Raw genomic sequence first — 21,602 nt, 5'->3', positions numbered from 1 at the left:
GCAAATTTTCCTCAGGACCTAACTGGCTGCTGCTATCAGATGAGAACAACTTTTTCAGGAGGAAAATGATTCACCTGCACGGGGCAGAACAGGTACTGAAGTCAGGTAAAAAAAAACAAAAACAGACCAAATGCGCTTGAGTTGCAAACACAAATTCAAGGGGCTTGATAAAATCTGATCATAACATTTAGGTTTTTAATGTATCGTTTCATAAGTGCCTTTTGGACAATCCAAAGACCACATTAATGTAGCAACAACAATTTCTGACTATATTTTACAGTTCACAAATCTGTTCACGGGATCTGTTCACAAAACAAAGAAGCTACATCCAGTTATGAGAGAGGAGAGCTAACTGTTTAAAAAAAAAAAACCAAGACAAAAAGTAGTGGAAGCACTCACAGGAAGTCCTTGTTCCCCCGAAGACCCTGCTGATCCACCTGGCCCTGGAGCTCCTGGAGCTCCTGGGGCTCCCTGAAACAGTAAGAGAAAGAGACAAATGGAGAAGCAAGGTGACTTGGGGCGGTTTTCCAGAGAAAAGAATGATGAGATGAAAACAGACTTACAACAGGTCCAGGGGGTCCTTGTCGTCCCTGTGGTCCATTATTACCCGGTAGACCCTGACAGAGTGATTATGAAATACATTCATTCAGCAAATCATATAATGGCGCTCATTCATTAATTGTTGGTTGTTCTGTGTGATGACTTTCTGGTAAGTCTCCAGAAACACATTAAAAAAACAATGAAGATACACACTACTGGGAAAAAAACAAACCGAGTAGCATCTGGGTCTGTGTATCCTGTCACTTTACACACTGAAAATCTGCCAACTGCTCCCTGGGATCAAACCTTTGTTTGGTTTTACTTGTACTTTCAGACAGATTATATAAAAACAGGTGCATCATTCCTGACTGAAAGTTTTATTATATCTGAGCTTCAGTATCTCTAGCTCTTGATATTTTCACAATGATGTTGTGGTTTTCTGAAGCAGAGAGACAAATAGACGAGTATGAAACAGCAGCTTTCATCTGATGCACATTGACAGTTCTGTAGCCATCGGTCTGGTTATACAACATATGATAACATAATATGTAATAACGTGCTGATGGATTTGTTGCAGCAGCTTTCATGGGTCATTCAAATTAAACAAATCCAGTGCTATTAATGCACAATTTGGAAGCTGAACCCAGCATAGAAAAACAGCTTGATCAGAGACTCAGCTATTACTTTTATTTCAGTTTGGATGTCTGAACTTTGTGGTCTCACATTGAGGCTAATTGTCTTCCAATATGGATACTTAAATACAGTTCTTAAGTCAGCCTTTGCAAGAAAAACTGTGTGTGATAGTGAGAAAACTTTCCATCCTGTGGTTGTGAAATCAGCTACGACATCAAGCTTAGTTAAATTCTCATGCTGAAGTGGACTGCACAACAATAACCACTCATCACACCATCCAACATATGTATGAGTCAGAATGTGACATCAGAAACTTCAGAAGGGCAGCAAAACCTTTTTATGATAGACTGCTTTTCACTGTAAGTATTCACTGGTAAATAACAACTATTACCAATGGAAGATAATGGAGAAATATTCTATCAGCCCAGCTTTAGAGAAATACATAGAACAAAAATCCCATACATCAATTCCAGTTTTTATAATCCAGGCTAAATCAAATGCTGACAGGAAAAGACTAAACAAGTGAAGAGGAACATGTTGGCCAAGCTGACATGGGAAATCATGGGCAACCCCTCTCACCCCCTGCTTCAGACTGTGGGGGCTTTAATTAGCTCTTTCAGCAACAGACTGCTGCTTCCACAGTGCAGGAGTGAATGCTTCTTTCATCCCATCAGCCATCAGTCTTCAAAAACCATTGCTGACATACCACAATTTTCAAAATGTGCAACATGTTCATTACTCGGACTTAAAACTGAAATATGTTCAGTTTATTCCCTACCTTACTAAATACTGAATATTATACTTTTTTTAGATTACCATTCTTTTCTAAATATGTTATCTGTTTTATGTTATTCTATTTTTTCTTCTTACGATTTTTCATATATATTATTACGATAACTTGATGTGTGATCTTTCGTTTAGTCACTCGCAATCTTGTATCCTGCTGCTGTGACAAAGAAATCTTCTCACTGCGGTATGAATAAAATTCTATCTTATCTTATGTTTTCCGTTTTAGATTTAAAAAAGAAATCCAATCTCTTGCCTTCTCTAGCAGAAGTCAAAGGCTACTGTAACACTTTGGCCATTTGTTTTCAGACAAAAGTCAGATCATAAACCTGTAGTTGCTTTTATTCCAATCTCATTCCTGCTCTTGTATGCCCAAATATCCACAAACAGATTCTCTGTGTCACCTCTGTAGACTTTCTTATTAATTTAAACCCCCCCTGTGAAAAAGGCTGTGAAGAGCAATTCAAAGAAAAACTACACCTTCCCGATGCTGGATCAGTTCCAGGTCATCAGTATATCCCAAATGAAAAGGGTGTGAACCAAAACGATGACACGGCTTTTTGAACATGGATCTTGGAACAAACTTAGATCTACTCAGCCTGGTCTTGAGCTGAAAAAAACTCTGGAATAAAAAGCTAGGACAAATCAAGATTTATAGCTTTCTTGGATCCATTTTATTGTGATATGAACTAATGGAATACCCAGGAGACGGTTTCTCTTTCAGTTGATGTAACCGGCTGTTGCAACAAACCTTTAGCCACACTTGTGTTCTTCTTCACTCTGAGCCAGGCTGTCTTTGGCTTGTATGCATCTAATAAACATTGTGCACAGTGTGTATGTCGAAAGGACCACAGAGATGCTGAAACAATTTCACTGTGAATCAATAAAAAGCTGTCTGCTTTTCCCTCCTGCACTGTACACACTGGATGATACCCAGGAGTTGCTGCTGTAAATCCCAATGCAATGGAAATTTCAAAAAGCAACCCCATGTGTGAAAATTAGATTTCAAAGGTTCCCTCCCTACAGTTTAATGAGTTATTATCTACTTTTTTATGCTGCAGTCAAAATCATTTTTGTAGAAGAAATTGGTGTCCCACTTTTTTTTAAATCAAAATTTGCTACTGCTTTCAATCTATTAAACACAGCCTGAGCAAGCTGCTGGACACCTCGGTTATAATTAAAGTAGTGATTGGAGATATTTCCTGACTTGCACAGAAAATGAAGAAAAGTTGAATTTGTGCAATTCTTCAATCTATGTATGCATTGTGGATTCTATTCAATGGGTCTGCAATACTTAAAATTACACAACAGATTTGTAGCTGTTGATTGGATAAATGTCAGTCAGATCAGTCCTTGTCAGTGTTGCAGAGGGGGCGTCTTACTCTATTGATAGCAGCTGAAAATGCAGACTTGTAATGCAAATTTTAATGTATTTTGGTTCAATTCAGACAACAAAAACAAAATACTGAGCTGTGAAGGGTAAAACCAATTTTCCTCACACCTGATGGTAACTTGTTGGTTTGAATTTTTTTTTCTGTTGTTAACAGACTCAAAGATTAAGTTTAACAAGGACCTTGTCCTATGTGAAGCAGAGGAGTGTAGCCTGGTGTAGAGAAATCTAGAAATGTTCTGAATAAAGATTAGCTTTCTGACCACAGATATGTTTTATGGTGATTCAGGATACAATATTATCTATAGCCTTCAACTGCTGAGTAACAGTTTTCATCACAACTAATTCGAAAAGCATTTGAAAAGTTTACATGTACATAGTTTACTAACCAGTAGATTACACAACAAACCTGTTGACATTTTACACAAATTGTGTCACCTATTGTCCTGGTTTTCTGACAAAGTTAAACAGGACTGTACCATAAATAATGTTCTAAGTAACATCTTTGTTTGGCTTACAACACTAAAGTCAAACTGTCTGAAAAAACCACACCAGCTGACATGGTATTTTAGTTAAAAAGCTGTAAATCCCATTCCGTCAAAGTTTGTCCTTGTATTTCTGTAACACATTATAAAGCATTTCTGGATCTACATTTGCTGGCAGGCATGATTAACATTCAGGTAGGATATGATATAGGTGTTTGTTCCAGCATGGTACCGCACTAGCAGTCTGTTGCAGTAGCTCTGGACATATTGTAATTTTCTTTGTATTTTTTTCTACCAAGGTTTTTTTTTTTACAGTGGGTTGAATGATGTGTCGCTGGAATCATTTCTACTGGTATTTCGAGCATTTTTTCATCTGTTACCATGTGTCCCACATCAGTGGGAAAGTTATTTGGATATGGGATCAGCTGAGAAAACTTTTCAAAGCCCAAGTAATACCTGAAAAAACCCCACATCAAACTCAAAACAATATGTCTAGGATGTAGGGCAGAAGCAAATTGGAAAGCGAAGAGGAAGAAGTTTAAAGCTTTTCTCCCCTTGATCCTCATGGAGATCGAGTAAGTAAGGCGGATGAGCTTGGAGCGCTAATGAGGACATGAGAAATATTGGGAATTCAGGACAGTGTGTTATATGAAGACTTGGCGACAGAAACATATTCTAGATATCTTTCGCCTAGAGACCACGGATAGAGCATGTTGAAGTGTCGGCTTTTAGTTTTGTTCCAAGTTGTCTATAATGAGAATTCATTTGTGTTATCTGCAAACTGAATGTCACATCAACAGCAAAATTGTTGCCAGGCTACAAAAACAAAACACTCCAACGCATTCACAGTGATCTCTGAAGATTTCAGCTACTCCATACTCTGCCACACTTTCCAAGAGTGATAAAAAAAAAAAAAAGTATTACTACTTCTGTGTAACTGCTTATGTTGCACATATTGTACTTGCATGAGAATTATTGCTGCACTCGGAGAAGTCACCACTCTCTGCTCCCAGAAGGGCAGAAGGGAATGTCTCATGTCTCGTATCAGCAAAAAGTCTTTATACCCTCTAAAAGCAGAGAAGTCTTTGAACATTTGCACCACAGCCTCTGTATGTAGATGTCCCCTTGTTGCAACATGATTAAATGTCCTATGCTTTTGAATTTCAGACAATATTCCTGAGTATCCTTATACATTTTCCTAAGAAAATGTATATATATGTATATATATGTATATATTTTCCTTGTGACCTGATTTTTAATTAATTATTATATATTGCTGTTATGTTGGTATTCATTTGGTTATTCTTCTTCAATAGATAGATTAATTCCCCTTTAGACATAAAGAAAGTGTTTCAAATTAAGTACAAATTTCAGACCAACACGGGTATGTTGCTTAATTTGTCAGATTTTTTGGCTACATACGTCTGCCTGCCTCAGATCATCCATTTGAAACTCTGTCAAATGCAGTGAAAGCACACAGTTTTTTTGTTTTTTAAAGCAACTGATAAGAAAATTTTCTACTTAAAACAAAATCTGTTAATTTGTTTATCATTGAATGTTTGTGAACTCTAAACCCATCTGTCACAGTGAGAAGAAGCTAGGTTCAACATAAATGTCCTGAATAAAAGCATATGACAGGCACAAAAACTGTTCAGTACCACTGAGGGCATGAGCGCTTCAGCTCCTGTCAGCAAGCAAATAGAGGGCAGATGGATTACTCGCCGTCTTCCACCTCTTACACCAGTACAGGAACCAGGCCAAGACATAACTATTCTGTTATCATATTACATATTTGGACAAGCGCTCTTTAGCAGCACTTTACCCTCTGGCTGCATTTCTGTGTTGGTATTTACAGCTCAGTTGGGTATTGTTAGATTTGATCCCACTGTCAGCAGTAACTATAGCCAGCTGGCATCACAAAGCGTCATGAACAGGTTCTCATCTAGTCTGAACAATAATTTTTTTTTTTTAAATTGGGACTCATTTTTAAAGTGTGAAAAGATGTGTGCAGTTTTATGAAGAGACATAAAAACCAAACAGACAAACACAGCTGGACATTTAGACATTGTACACAGCTGGATAGATACAGCAAATACAGTTAGATCTGGCAATATTTGGAGACTGACATCATATTTTAACTGTTTTTCAAAACAAATTTAAAGTACATTTATGTAACAAACATGCTTAGAGTGCACTCTCGTTTTTAATTTGACACTATCTAAATTGGAGAAAAGGTTTAGAAGTTACAACTCTTTCACTCGTCAAATGTTCAGTCCCAAGGGACCAAAAGTAGTTGAACAGTTGTCTCAAAAGCTGTTTTATAGAAGGGTGTGGGTTATTTCTTTTTTATTTCTTCATCAATTAAAGCAAGTTGGGAGTTGATTATAAGCATGGCAAATGTGTTTGGAAGCTCTTGCTGTGATGCCACAACATGCAGTGAAAGGAGCTCTAAATGCAACTGAAAACAAACTTGGTCTGCAGCAACTTAAATCCATGGGAGAGGCAGTGGGAACATTAGCAGAGGCCAAAACAGTTTTGTTTATTCTGAGAAAAAAGAAAACACGGGTGCGTAATAAAAAAAGGCCTGAACATTCACTGAAAATAACAGGTTGATGATCACAGGATCCTCTTAATGATAAGTAAAACTCCTGCACAACATTAAATACAAGGGTGCAAACCATCCATAAGCTTTAAGGATAGAAAGACCAGATAATATCAAATAAATAACATGAAATTTCAAGTTCTATAATAGCATTTTTAGAATAGATTTAACAGTGAGAAAAAAAGTACTTGGAAAGCTTGGAACAACATAATGTAAAACACATGGAAGCAGTGCGATGGCATGACCGTCTCCAAAGGCACGAGTCACCAGTGTTTATTAATGATGTGGCAGAAGTAAGAATAAGCTGGATAAATTAGGTTAAAATATGCGCTTAGATGCAGCCAAATTCTGCAAAGCCAGCTGCAAGGTTCTTCACAGCACAGATGGGCAACAATCCAAAACATACACGAAAACGATCCCAGAGCTTTTGAATGTAAAGATTTGAAATATTCTTCAGTAAATCATCTGGTCTCAACTGAGTAAGCCCCTATAAAAATGTAAGTTTTATATCTCCACCCATTCAGACCGTGTGCAACATACAGTATGTCTGTTTCAATGTTTCAAGCCTGATGTGACAGTCATGCTGCATCATAATTTTAAAGACACATGAATAACGATTATCAACAGCAATGTCAGTAATCTATAATAAAAGCCAAAAATCTAACTCAGTTGTTTTTATTCTATATTTCTACTTTCTTCTGAGGCTGAGAAACAAAAGGTTTAGTGGACAATTTCCAGTTCTCCAGTTTCCTAAACCCGTATACTAAATCTGTGAACTCCATCCTCTGATCCTAATATTTTCTGTGATGATCATTTTAAGTTTGTTTAAGAAATCGGAGCATATTCTTCTACCGGTAATTATATGGTCAGCAAAAGAATATGTTAATAGCAGAATATGCATCTCATCCACAGAATTCAACTTTTTGGATTGTGCTTTACAATCGGTTTTACTCAAATCAAAAAAAGGGAAATTCAGATTAATCTATGAATTACAAAACTCCTACAGTATATTATACTGCTTATTACCGAGGACCACCAAAGCAGTCATTGCAAAGGTCAGCTGTAACCGGGATATCAGTCTTGTATCTTACCCTCGCTCCAGGAGGACCATCTCTTCCAGGTGAGCTGGGACTTCCAGGAACACCCTAAACAAAACACAAAAATACATGACTGGATTACTAAAATAATACACATTAAAACTGTAAAGTACAACCATTTCTTTGGACAAAAACAGCTAAACTGAAATAGCCATGGTAATCCCACAAATATTTTATTTTGAAAGTGTTTCATGTGTACAGGAGGAAACACATGGTGCAGAGCACCAAACAATACGTCCAAAGTTTTTTTTTTTTTTTTATATATACATTTCCCAAATCCCATAGAGTGTATCATGGAATGTCTTTTGTTATAAACATGATAATAAAAGCCAATAGTTTGGTGTCTTGTTCAGCAGTGTTTTTGACATCAGAGAAGACTAATTTGATTGATATATATCCACCCTCTAACCCTCTGGACACAGACAATCTTTACAACAGCAGGTGACCCTACTGTTCATTCTCCTGCCCCATTTCCCCCTCATCCACCTTTGTGCAGGTCAATGCACACAGCCAGTTCCAAAACACAGCCATAGATTATGTGCTGTGAGATGATTTATTGCTGTACTTCAGTATTAGTGGAAGGCTCGTAAAACAGGACAGTTAACACTTCTAAAAGTTCTACAAATTACAAGATGGGGTCGCAGAGGACAGGTCTCATATGATGGATGATGTACGATTGTTCAGATGTTGGCTGATGTGCATTCTCCCACAACATCTAGGGTAATATCTCTTCTGTTATCACTATCACTCACTTATAAAGACACATGTAGCTGGGAAATTAGCCTCCACATCTGCACAAAACAGTGATGCTGCGGAGTATACAGGCAGTAATCGAGTCCAAAAGAATTTGATTATTAGTTTGAATGAGAAACATTTTCCAGGCATATTATAGAAACAATGAAGTATAATAACCAAAAGTTCATAAGGACTTTGGAAAATACTTAAAAAATCTTGAAATGTACAGATATCTTCGCAAAAATTGCCTTATCAACACTGCAACTATAAAACATTAAGAATTCACTAATGAAATACTTGTTTATAAGGGAGAGAGACAAAAGACAAAGAATGTTCCAAATGCATTGGTAAAAATTTTAATATTGGCCTTTTCTGTCTCATAGGCCTGTTTTCTTTCAGACCGCTGGAAACATAATATTCATGCATTTAGGTGTTCATTTCACTAAACAAAATCTATTGGATATCATTGCATATCAGGGCCTAACTTTAGACGATGTCTCATTTGCATACTTCTTAGAAAACTAGTTAAGTAATCAAATGATGGTTTTTGTAGTAGTTTTCACACCTCATTTGTAGTCGTATTAGATCAAACATATGATTAAAACGGATTAAGTCTTGCTTTTCACTAAATTTTCTCCCTCAATCCACAATCAATCAGTAAAAGCCTCCTCAGTAAACACTTTTGACTATTTTATCTTGATAAAATTAAGATTACTTCCAGTATTGCAGTCTGAAAATTGTATATAATAAGAGCCTATTTTTATATACAATACCTGATTTGCATATTTAATTATACAATTGCAGACACACAAAAAAATGTTCTCACTGAAAGTAATCTCCTACGGTGTTTCATGTTAATAACTAGTAGTTAAACATTTTTACCTGCAGAGTCTGTTCTTAAATGTTTTCTAAATTGAGGAAAGCAGAGCAGGAAGACCAAAGAAACAAACAATCAAAATCCAGCTGTGCACTGTGATGCATTGACACATTAGCCTTGGCATCAATTTGTTGCAGAAGGATGTGTATATACTCCCACAAGCACAAACACACATTTCCAAATGCACACAAAGTATCTTAGAGCCCAGCTGAGAAACTGAAGATTCAGTGTTGAGTGGATTGGGGAACTAAGAGAGGCAGCCTCATAGATCAGCACCAAATCCACAAGGAGACAACCACACACATAAAGCATCCACACCCCTCTCAGACAAGACAAAAAATATGATCTGATAAATAAAATCCACACTGGCACACTGAAAAGCAGAATGAAAGTGAAAGATGAGAAGGATGAGCACACAAGCATCCACAGACTTCACTGCAATTCACTGCAGCTGCATTCTTCTCTGTCAGATTGAAATTAAGATGGAGAAGAGGCTGGTGACACGGCTGAATTGTATTTACTGCAGCAGGGAACTCAGAGTGAGAGAAAGAAACAGGAAGAGGAAAGAAAGTGAGATAACTGATGCTTTGGAGTTTTGATATTCTCTGTGGTCCCTTATTTATTACAAAAGGGCCCTGGAAGCTACTATATTCCCCCAATGTGCCACACACAACCATTTATATTCCTCTCTGTGACAAACACATTATTACTCAGTAACAGTGCAGCAGGGCAGTACTGCCAACTTTTATTAATAGGGCTATGCAGACAAAGGGATCTGGATTGTGCTGCCTCAAGAAGTGTTGCAGTTCTCTGTTTAAAGGCTAGTTGTTCTCATCTCATGGCTGCTGTTACTGCTCTCATACAAATGAACCAGATCTTGGAGAAACAAACACTGAGAGTCACTCACAGTCTAGCCCTGTATCAATCAATTCTAGTCCCATAAAATCTTCACAAAACTTAACAAAAGAGGATTTACTGATTCAAACCTCTATAATAGCAAATACAAATTGATAAAAATCCCAAAAGAGTCATCAGTGAAAGATGATCAACAGCAATGTTACAAATAATTTTCTTAAAAGCTTTTGCTAATGACATAGTTTATCTGGATCATAATAAAGACCTGTCCCACTCAGGTGTGAAATACAGTCCTTAAGTTGAAAAGCTTTGACTCAAAAAACTAAATCAGTTTTAATGACAGCCCCGAATTATGTTAAAGTAGTAGTACATAAATACCATATGAGAGTGATCATCCTATCATGTTACAATGTGCTCTGAAGGTAGAGTGATGTACCAGTCTGACATCATCATCGAGTTGCAGATGGGAGCAATGAAACACATGGGACAAAAATGATAAAAACGAGGCTCCTGTTTGCTCTCCATCAATGCCCAAACTTTTGTTGTCACTTCCACACAGAGAGCTTTATCTGGCTGAAATAGTAAGTAAAAGTAAAGTAAAATTCTATTTGTATAGCATCTTTCAAGATAAATTTCACCAAGTGCTTTAAAACAAAATGCTGGAACATAAAAACATGGCAATGGATCTTAGATGAGTTGATCTACTCATTATCAGAACAATATGAATTTAGGTTCTAACAAATTACATGAACACTGCTTCCAAAATGAGCTAAATCCTAATATTCCATCTTAAACAGCTAATGCATTTAGATAAATACTATAAGCAGTAAAGAGGACACTGCTCCATTCAGAATGGATTTTCTCAAAGAGCCTCCTGGCCAGTAATATTTGTGTTCTTTTTCCACTTCAAAGGTCTGATAAAAGCTACTATTTCTACAATAGGCAGACTACAGTGCAGATAGTGCTACATCAGGATTCCCTTTGACTCGGTGTGAATAAACGGATGGTTGCTGTAAGAGCTTTTAGATGCTTTGGTGCTCACACTCATATATCATTCCTCTGGGTGAAGATTTTTAAGTTTTGATAAAGGTAACAGTAAAGTAAGTTAAGAGAAATCTCCCAGAAATGAATGTTGCTTTTTGTCTCATCATTCTGAAGTGATCAAATGACAAATAAGAAATTGAATCTGTGTGTTAAAGAATTTGTGGAATTACCCTGAGCTGGTGGTGATGGACGCACGCACAAAAGAATAGTTCTTCAACAACAGAAAAGCCCAGAGAAGCAGCTTCAACTGTTGTTCAACTAGCAGTGAGGAAATGTGACAGAATCCCCAACATATTGTGTACATGTCTTTATTGCAGCATAGGAGAGAGACTTAGGCTTTCTTTTTAATGGAAATAAGAGTGTAGTGCAAGCATGTATCAAAACGTTATTATTTCAAGAATGCAATAAAAAAAACCTTTTAGAGATTTAGAAAAGAATTTAGAAAAAAAAAAATCTCACCACAAATCTTCCATGGAAAATAACATCTCCTGGTGCTGAGTTATTAGAACATTGATTCTGTCTTTGCTGGTATCCAGGGCTCCTTGGGAGAACACCATTAATTAATTCAGTATTACTTTTATTGGTTCACTGCCCAATAATGGAGAGGCTGGTAATAATTATTCACATCTCAGCGATTCCATTAAATTGCTTTTTGACTGTGTGCATATGTATACTTAAATAATCTTGTTATTCTTGTCCATCTCCCTGTCAGCTCTCACTTTCATCCTGCTCTCTTACTCACTTAAATTGTTGTGGTTTTGCATCCATCAGGACAAAAGTGCAATATAAGAAACAATATAATATTATCCAGGAGCTCAATAATTACTATTTAAAAGAGCTGCAGCTGGAACGACACTGAATGAATGAAGCCACGCTCGTAAGACTGAGCGGGATGAGCGGGTCTGATTCTTTAATAGGCTGGATAATGAGCCTTTTTTAAAAATGCTTCCTCTTTAAGTCGTTTGTCTGTCTCAAAATTTGGTCCAAATTTAATAAAGGTTATTCAAGTGGCAAGAATATTCTGTACTGTAAAGTAAAAAAAACCTTCTGTGGCAGTATATGTATCCTGTTCACTCTTTTTGTTTCTGGAGCAGTTTATTTCCTCTAGCTGTGATGCAACTGAATTCATCATCCACACTTCACCACTATAGTTTTAAGTATTTACATTTTTCTTAACTGATAAGGTTGAAGTATACTGGTGATTGAGACAAATAACTGACTTCACTAAAAACTATTTAGACAGAGAGGATAAACTCGATTACAGCCTCAACTGGAATGAGGTTGTGCCTTTGTTAAACAGGTCTGTTTTCTGTGAGTCTGCAGGCACATGGCACCTCAGAGATAACAGCTTCAAAGTTCATTTGTATTCCCTACAGTGTACACACTGTGGAACAATACGCAATCAGCTGGGTGTATGATAACTGGTTGGTGATTTGAACCAATGGGAGTATGGTTCCAACTTCCCAATCATCAACAAACACACAAACAGAGATGACAGGTTAACAAGTTGAATTAATTTAGGTAATTTTGCTGACAATGCTTGATCACCCTTAAAACCCTCTTCATCACTCTAAAATCCCCACTAGTTATAACCCAATCCCACTTGGTGTCTTTGATTTGGAAGATATATATATAGACAATATATGTCAGGAAAATTGTGAAGTATATGCCTCTCTGGGTTCTACTTTGGTTGGGAATCCTATCAGCATTTCTTACAAACACTCCACCACTCTATCTTACTACCATGACCTTCTGGGAAATCTTCTCACCATTGGTCCGGCTGGTCCAATCTCTCCTCTCTCCCCCTTCTCCCCAGAAGAGCCCTGTAAAACAAAAATGTCACTGCATTTCCAGTGGACTTGTGTTTTCACCAAAGACATGAGTTATCTCACAAAGCTGCTGGGCCACCACAAGCCTCAGCAGGCTTCTGAATTTGGACGGGAAGTCCATGTCTGGAAGTCTATTTGTGGAATATTTCAACATCTGCCATTTAACACTGACAGGTGCCAGATGAGTTAATATGTTGATTTATAACAGCACACATATTTAGAACTTACTGGAGAGAGGTGAAAACGAAGGGCAAACAGTACACTTTTAGTAGTTGTTTTTCCAACATAATCTACTGAGATGTTTGGGTAAAAAGAAAACTTTTGATTCCATATTTGTCTTTATCTCAGACGCAGATCTGATAAGTTGCATTTTTCCCCCCTATCTTAACATTAGGACTGCAGTTGTTTGCTCTATAAACCATGATCATCACATGAAAAAATCCAAATAATCCAAAATATTTTAGGAAATTCCGACATGTATCATTGCACTAATGAAAACATAATCATAAACTTACTGGGGGTCCTTGAATGGTGAGGCCACTGGGTCCCTGAGGACCAGGTGGTCCCGAAGGTCCAGGAGGGCCGATTTCTCCTGTTGGCCCTTGAGGTCCCTGTTTAGAGAATGCAATATGAAACCAAATTAGCACCCTAAAATGACAAATTACACTTACCATAAAGAAATAATAAAATGATTTAATCAAAGCATTGATGACTTAGGACAGCTCGTAAATAGGCAAAGGGATGGCTCAGACTCAGACTCAGTGCGGTCTGAACATTCTGGTTCAGTGGAGAAATGGATAGAATCAATGAGTTGGAAAAATAGTTTGAGATTTGTGTGAGGTTGTGTTCTGTGCGTCCAACAAGTGTTTGATAAATTGCTTTGAGATCAATTCCGTCCTCTTTGTGGTTGTGTGTGCGAGTGAACAGAGCAGCCACAGACTGCAGAAATGTTGGCCGAGTGGAGACAGACACAAATGCAAAAAAGCTATTATTACTCCACATGATTTTATATAACATTTCTTTATTTTTGCACCCTTCCAACAATACCCCAGGACTCCTCCAGGTTAAGAATATGCTGATACAAACACATAAAATGTACATGTTAGTTCCTGGTGTTCTTGTAACCAACAAATGCCTAATGGTTAATGGTTATTATTTATTTGACAACATTGCTCATTCAAGAGGTAATGGAGGTGCTCTTACTTACTTGAGGGTTGAACCTGCTCAAAGTTAAATCTATAAACCCTGATCAACTTAATCTCTATATACCTTGGGGTCTTTTGCAACAACTGATTAACAATGAGATCTACAGCAGAAAACAAATTAGAGCACTTGTCCATTCATCTACATTCACACTGTGCTGATTTAGCAGCTTGTTTGATTTAAGTTTATGAGGTGTAGACAGACTTCCTGCTATGGGAGCCAGAGAAGAGAAATTCCTACAAACCACAGCTGATGCAGCTTGTTGGTTCAGTGGCTGCAGCAGCCATAACAGCTTTCACTCTTGCTGTATTTATTGTTTTACTGTTCAACCTTACAGGTTCTGGAGGTTTCTAATCCGTGAAAGCAGCCAAAAGAAACCATGGATCAGGTATACATAAAAAGACTGAAAAAAAGTGTTATTTCATGCTAAACTTAATGATAAATAGCACTCAAATATGGCACCAAGATATCTGTAAGGTTAAGTCAACTGAAAGAAGACCAAGATGATCTGCAATTATTCCCAGACTGGAAAATCTGCTAATTCTGGAATAAATTTACCCCCAAGGATGAGACTCATTGAGGAGCTTAACTCATACATCAGACTAAAACAACTATTCAAATAAATCTGGCCAAAGCCATAAAGTTACAACTACAACTGAACTACAAGAGGCATTTGGCAGGTAAAAATGTATGTTCTTCTAGTGTACGTCTGAGTTTAGACCGAAATCTCTATTCAAACTGAACATGTATGTATGAAACAAAATACAGTCTTTACTGGTAAACTTTTCCATGAGATTGACTGAGATTCTTTCTCTATTTTCTTTTTGAAAAGGCAAAATGTGTGAGATGGTGTTGTGGATGGACCACTTCACATCCTGCACTTAATATACTGTCAATCAGTGGGACCCATGCTGCTTCTTTAAATAACAGAAAAGCTTAGAAACATTTTTAAGCCCGCAATTAAATCACATCATGGGAGTTGCTGAGAAATTTCCAACTTCATTAGGCTGTGTGCTGACCACCACAGCTGGATGATTTGCACCAGTTTGGAACAGCTATAAAACAGCTATAAAAGAAATATAAAAGAAAACTTCTTTTACTACTAGCGTTGCGGCATACTTTGTCCTACAGACAGAATAGTAATGGTAGTGATTATAGTCTGCTTTCATCCTGCAGCCAAAAAGAAGATAAGAAAAACAGAAATACTGATAAGGTGGGTTTTTTAAATATGCATCTCTCTCAACTCAGAAGTACTTCACATTATGAAGGCACAAGGACTTTTATTGGAAAGGCTTTTGTTGTTGGGAAATCATTTCACACATTTAGCTCCTCCTTTTATCATCTAATTTCTAGGTTGAACAGGATGAGAGTTGTTCTGTTCTTGGGTGTAGAGGAAAACACAAGCAAATGCAAATTTAGACTCAAAACAAGTCTTCTGGGTTAACTGTTATTTTCAGTATGATTTAAATGTGCTACTGGACCTCCTTCTGTTAGAGTTCAGTCTTACTGAACATTGCCAGGTGAGATCGCAAAGCTCTGGTGGTTAGGATCGTTGTCTGATCCAAGAAAATGCAATTGTTGGCAGTTAAATTAGTTCATCCATAAACATAAAAATGATGACAGCTTTTTCCAATTTATTCTGACAGCTGTACCCACAATAATGCTGGCCATTTTCTTTTTTACCACAGCATCTCACAAAATTCTGCCTGGCAAAACCCTGTCTGAGCACCTGATTACTGTTAGCTCTTGGGAGGGGAGGTTTGTTCCTCACGTTGGAGCATATTACATCAAAGTGAAAGATTTGAAGCTTATTTTGTGCTGATGCCTCAGCAGAAAAGACAGTGTCTCAGTATTTAAGAGCATTTTACAAACCGTCACTCCTGGCTCTCCTCGGTCTCCTCTGGCCCCCCTTATGCCGGGACCACCCTGAAACAGCCCGAAACCACAATGTAACATTAGGTCAAAGTATAGGTTTGTGAAAGAAAACAGAATAAAAGCTGAGATACATGCCTCAGCAAAAGTATGTGAAACTCTTTCAAACACGTTTAAGACTATAATAAAAGTAGAACCATATGGGTCTTCATATCAGTGGGTTATGGATATGATGATGAGGTGAACATTACTATAAACTGTCCTTTAAGCTCTACAATTTATTACACTGCACCTGTGACTCTCATCAGGAATCTGGAGCCCAAAAAACTATGGGCTCACCTCTCCTACCCTACGGTTCATCTGGGGGCAAACAGCACGCATCTGCTTATAATCTCTTCATTTGGGATATATCCTCTTCCTGTGTTTGCTTAAATAAGTCTTCTCTGGGAACCATGGAGCAGCTATTTAGTTGCTTAACTATTTAGCAAGAGGGGCAGAGTAGGTGGAATATTACAGGAGACATACAGAAGTGGAAAAAAGGAAGATGTCAGCCGTAACAGATGGATTATTCAAGCTGCTTTTTGTGTTTTACCAGCTCTATTTCAGATTTTATATGAGCTTGCTAAATGACAACAAGTGTGAATTTAATTTCAGCATTCATATGAATGAAAAGTCAAAACCCAGACCAAACTAATGACCTAAGTCTCAAGTTCATTAAAATGTTTTATCACACAGGAGCAAAATTGAAATTGAAAAATTGAAGTCTCTCAATTTTATCAATTTAAAATTTAAATCTAAAATGTGTCTAAAATTTGATGTCTTGATCAATCAGAAGATGTATACGAACATATACTATGGATCTACAGACAGAAATGTATCAAGATGCTAAATGGGAATTTCATGAAGCTTGTTTGTGTTTTTCCCCACAATTTCCAACTGCTCGGATGAGGGGTGATACTAATGACACTTATGATACATCCATCTTTGTAGATACCCATACTTTTTCCTGTCTAAACTGGTTGTGACTTCATCTTTTTCATTGTAAAATGTAAGAGACAAAATCGCCATTCATCAGTCAGAGCAAAAATGTTTTATCACTTTAAACCAAAACAGGCAGAGTTAGCCAAATCAAATGGGCATGAAATGGGTATTCAAACATGCAAAAGTAAAAAATTATCTTGTACAACAGTAGAGCAATTAATTCTTTGTTGTCTTTATGAAATCTTCTAAACAGTATAATCCTTTTACTTTTGGAGACGTGGCAAAACCTGCACAAAGACTGAAATTGCCTTTCAACAGCAGCAGTTCTAATAATTGCTTGCATAGGTCTACAATGATGACTGAAAAAACACAGCTCATTCGGTGGTACTGAGCAATTTGACGCCAACTGCAAATTGAAATTTTCAAATAAGCCATGGATCTGAAGCAGCATGAGCACCGTTCAGTTTTAACAAACAGAAGGTGGGCTGAGCATGGCTTGTGTTCTTTAATTTTAGACTGATTGCTGACTGATGTTCAGTATTGAGCTGTCTGTGTCAAATCAGACAGCACAGATTGCAGGTCAGTTGAGGCAATCAATACAATGCGGAAGATAGAAAAATAAAGAGGCCTGCTGCTGTGTGAGACAGGAAAAGACAAACATCTGACAAGGGAGCACAAGCATCAAAATTCCTCCCAGGAGGAAAATAACAATGTTATTAGGCTGATTACCTGCACGAAAAGGCAAAGTGGTGATCTAAAAAGTTTGTCGATAAATAAAGTAAAGTAGCAGCTCCATCAATTATAACACTTTCTCAGGATTGATCTTTTGGATAAAAAAAAAACCTTTTGATCCAATAATCTATGATTAACATTTCCTTAATAAGCTTTAATAATTCTTTGATCTGTCATTTGCTTCCCAGTTGTATTTCAGTGGCAGCAGCATTAGGTATCACCACAGATCCAAATATTTGCCTTTATTCACACTCAGGGATTTGCAACAGAATAACAAATCCTGTATCCATCCACTGTTTTGTTTGTTTACAGTCTGATGATTTGGGTAGATTCAAGTCTTCAGGAAGCTTGAATTCCTTTTCAGATAATGTACATTTCTATGTATTATATTGTGTTTAGTAAAGGAAAGTACTCTGCATTTTCATCTTTTCTAAAGTCCCCCTAACACTGCTGAGCAGCGTCAGCAAATAGAAAAAAACATCTATGATTAAACAAATAAAGCATTCATATATACCCATGGGCTGCAGTTAAAATGTGAATTTAGAGCCCCTTTCACTTCAGGAATGAGCAGCAAACACTGACAGAGGGAAGGCAGAGGCAGAGAGAGGCTTAAGGTGATAATGAAAGAGCCTCAGACATTGGGAGGATGTGGAAGAAAAAGAATAAAAGAGAAAAAAGAGAAACAATGAAACACTGAAAGCTAAGCTATTTACTATGCTAAATCGATCTAGTGCTTAAATTGAAGTGAAGAAAACTGAGGCAACAGATTGTCAAGAGAAAACTTGACAGACAATCTAGACAATAAATCTTCATCAGTCTTATTTACTTGCCCTCATCTCACAAGCTGTTCCAGGTTTGTGGCAGGAGTACAGCTGCTAAATATGCCCATATTTACTCAACCCAACAGCCACTTCCTCCAAATAAAACCTGTATAAAAAGTATTCAGATGTTGATTAATCAGTGAATGAGAGACAAATATATAGTATGTGTATAGTACTATGAATTTCATTTCGATTTACTTTTCAGCCACAGCATTAAAACTGCTAACAGGTGATGTTTAATTAAGTTAAACTTAATCAAATTGAACTATTATATAAATAATATAAATAATAATAAATCATTTTTAATGAGACGCCCCAATAGTTGTTTAGAATGGGAGCTGTGGGCAGCTGTCAAAAGACAAACTTTTTATTTTCTCCTACAAACTGCTTCCAGAGTCCAGTAAGACAGAGAATAACAACATAATATGATATAATGGAAGATAATCCAAAATAACAGAGGAAACAAAAACTGGAATGCAGTTCAGAAATAATAGAGGAAGTACAAAAACAAACAAATACAAAAAAAATATTTCCTCGCAGGTCTCAGTGAGACTGAAACCCCTGAGTTGAGCATAGGAGAGTACAAGTCACTAAATCCAATAACAGATTAGTGTATGTGTTCTTACAGGGGGTCCTGATGGTCCTGGAGGCCCTTTGCTGTCCTGGGAGCAAGTACATGCGTGAGGCATGGGAGGACACTGCTCTTCAACTCTCTGAAAAGAGACAGCATCAGATTTACAGCACAATGAAACCAGTGCTTGTTTGGTGTTCTTTGCTACTAATACTATTGGCTACAGCGAACTCAAAGCACAACATTAGGTTTATACATAAGCTCAAGAAGGACAAGACAGTTGTGAGTAAGAAAACGCTCCGATTTACAGAATTAGAAAGTGTTTCGCGATTAGACTGTGATGGGACATCATGCTGAGTGAAGCACTGATGAAGGGAGGGAAGGTGGATGAGCCAGGATGAGGAGGGAAAGACTTCTGATGAGGCTGCTGGGCATGAAATGGAGGTGAAGACTGGGAGGAGGTGGGTTGCACAAAAATGGTTCTGGCTGATTGGCTCAGGAAAACAACGTGCAAGAAGATAATTGGACTACAGGAGTGGCATCAAATTAACAGTACAAAATTGAAAATGGAAGTGACAAAAGTAATGGAGGGAATTCAAAACACTAGGGAATAAGTGCAGGTGGGAAGAAAGAACCCCCCCCACTTTCACAAAATCCTAAATTTCAATGAGAAAGATCTGTTCCTTCCCATCTGCCCTCATTCTCAGGTGTTTAGACTTTTTATCCTGCTACACTTCTCTTCTGTCTTTTCCACACTGTCAAAACTCATGTCATTGTCAGTCTGGCATCACTACTCTGGTCCAATCAATCTGATTTCTGCTCTTTAAAAGTCTCCTTTGCCTCATCAGAAGTGTCTGCCTTCAGAGGTGGATGGGGGAATAGAATAACAGACTCTCTTCTATCCTTTTCTGTCATTCATTTCAACACTCCACTGAGATGATCGAACAGAATTAGTTTTAAATTCAACTCGTCCACAAATTTTGTCAAATCTTTTTAATTAATTTTTCCTTATTCAACTAGAACTATTTGGCCATTGAAGAGCCAGCTAACATTGCTAAACATACATTGTTTTTTAGCGCAAGTAAAATAAGTTCTAACTTAACAGAACTTATGCAGCTGTAGTGACTCAACCTCAGAAAATACCAGAGAATTGCATCAAAACATCTCTGAGCATTATTAATGACCAAGCATTTTTTGTTTCACACAGCTATTGCAGCATCTTTTTAAACCAGATAATACTTATCAGTTTGTTGAGTGTTTTCTTGCTGGACTACTACTTCATTGATAATTAATGTTCTCATATAAGGCACAGACACACACACACACACACAACTTCTGCATTTGTGAAAAGGTTTTAGACTTAGTTGAATCACATTACATTAAATTAGATGAAAAGGTAATCAAGATTTAATCGGAACCATTTATTGTCATTTGAATTATTTGGGGCTGTTTTATACAGAATGTTAAACTAATGCAAGCTTTTGAGGGTGGAAGAGGCTGGTCTTAGTTTCTTACCAATGCTGGCAGCTCACAACACTTATCTCTGCTGGCCCAGGACGTGCTGCAGATGATGTCAAACATCTGGAGCTGGAACTGTAAACATACACATGCAAGCATAAATACACACATGCACACATAACCGATGCCATTAATGCTGAAAATAAAATTCTATCATTTAACACATTTCAAAACACAGAGATAAAACAATGGGTAATAGTACACATGAGCATCAGCTCTGATGTTGTACGGTGATGTGGTTTTGTGGTGTTTTTTGATATGAAAAGAGAAGACAGTTTATCTGCTGCTTACTGTACAAGGTTGAATTAGCAGCTGGAATGCATTAAAGGACATATGCATGAGGTGGGCTGATAGCTTTAATAGACCAAATGTTTTGGATGATGCAATGTTCTAATACTATTACACTAATAGGCCAACTGTAGCTCATTTAAAAACGTTAGCAGCAAAACTAAAGAGAGGCCTTCCCCCTTAGTAGAGGGACAGTTTACTTTGTAGTTTAAACATCAATTCATCATTGATTATCATCCATCCTTCAAATCTATGTCAGACTAAACATATAAGTGCATCAGATACACTGACATCACCCCTGTAGAACCAAACCACAGTGAAATAGTTTCATCTTGAAAGTTGAAAACGTACCAGACATCCCATAATACCACAGTTTTGGATGAGATTCTGTCAGTTGGTTGAAATTGTTTCTTTCTGCTACTGTATTACTTCCACAATCATTATCTGTGCTATCTCATTAAAGTGGGTGGATTTGCTGCAGGGTATTATTTGCGCTGCAGTATCAGGGCCATTCACTTGTAAAGAACAGAAAACTAGACTTAAGCTTCATGCGTTGAGTTCAGTTAAATCAAAGTTAAAAGGCATCCAATGGGAAATTGTGCTATGAGGATTCTAAATCAATTGGAAATCATGAAGAAAGTAATGGTATTCTGAGACAAATGTTTTTTTATTCCCAGAGTGAATGGGTCCCCTGCAGTATGTCTGCAATGTTCTTATCTTTCTAATTATGCTGCTTCTATCTG

The 21,602-nt window shown here is 37.3% G+C and overlaps 1 protein-coding gene across 2 annotated transcripts in view; it reads right to left on the bottom strand.

Moving 5' to 3' along the window:
• The window catches only part of LOC140316670 (collagen alpha-1(XIV) chain-like), a 122,149-nt gene that overhangs the window by 10,953 nt on the left and 89,594 nt on the right, over positions 1-21,602 (bottom strand). For both annotated transcript variants that reach the window (XM_072394591.1, XM_072394592.1), the window contains exons 41-48: positions 20,569-20,646; positions 19,109-19,195; positions 15,949-16,002; positions 13,389-13,484; positions 12,814-12,867; positions 7,528-7,581; positions 564-617; positions 400-471 (exon numbers count right to left, since the gene is read on the bottom strand). In XM_072394591.1, the coding sequence (XP_072250692.1) occupies positions 400-471; positions 564-617; positions 7,528-7,581; positions 12,814-12,867; positions 13,389-13,484; positions 15,949-16,002; positions 19,109-19,195; positions 20,569-20,646 (549 nt within the window). The remainder of the gene's footprint in view (positions 1-399; positions 472-563; positions 618-7,527; positions 7,582-12,813; positions 12,868-13,388; positions 13,485-15,948; positions 16,003-19,108; positions 19,196-20,568; positions 20,647-21,602) is intronic.

This window comes from Leuresthes tenuis, unplaced genomic scaffold (assembly GCF_036924035.1).
Source record: "Leuresthes tenuis unplaced genomic scaffold, fLeuTen1.0.hap1 SCAF_10, whole genome shotgun sequence".
NCBI lineage: Eukaryota > Metazoa > Chordata > Actinopteri > Atheriniformes > Atherinopsidae > Leuresthes > Leuresthes tenuis.
The sequence above is the reverse complement of the archived record's forward strand: the minus strand, read 5'-3'. Positions and strand labels throughout refer to the sequence as shown.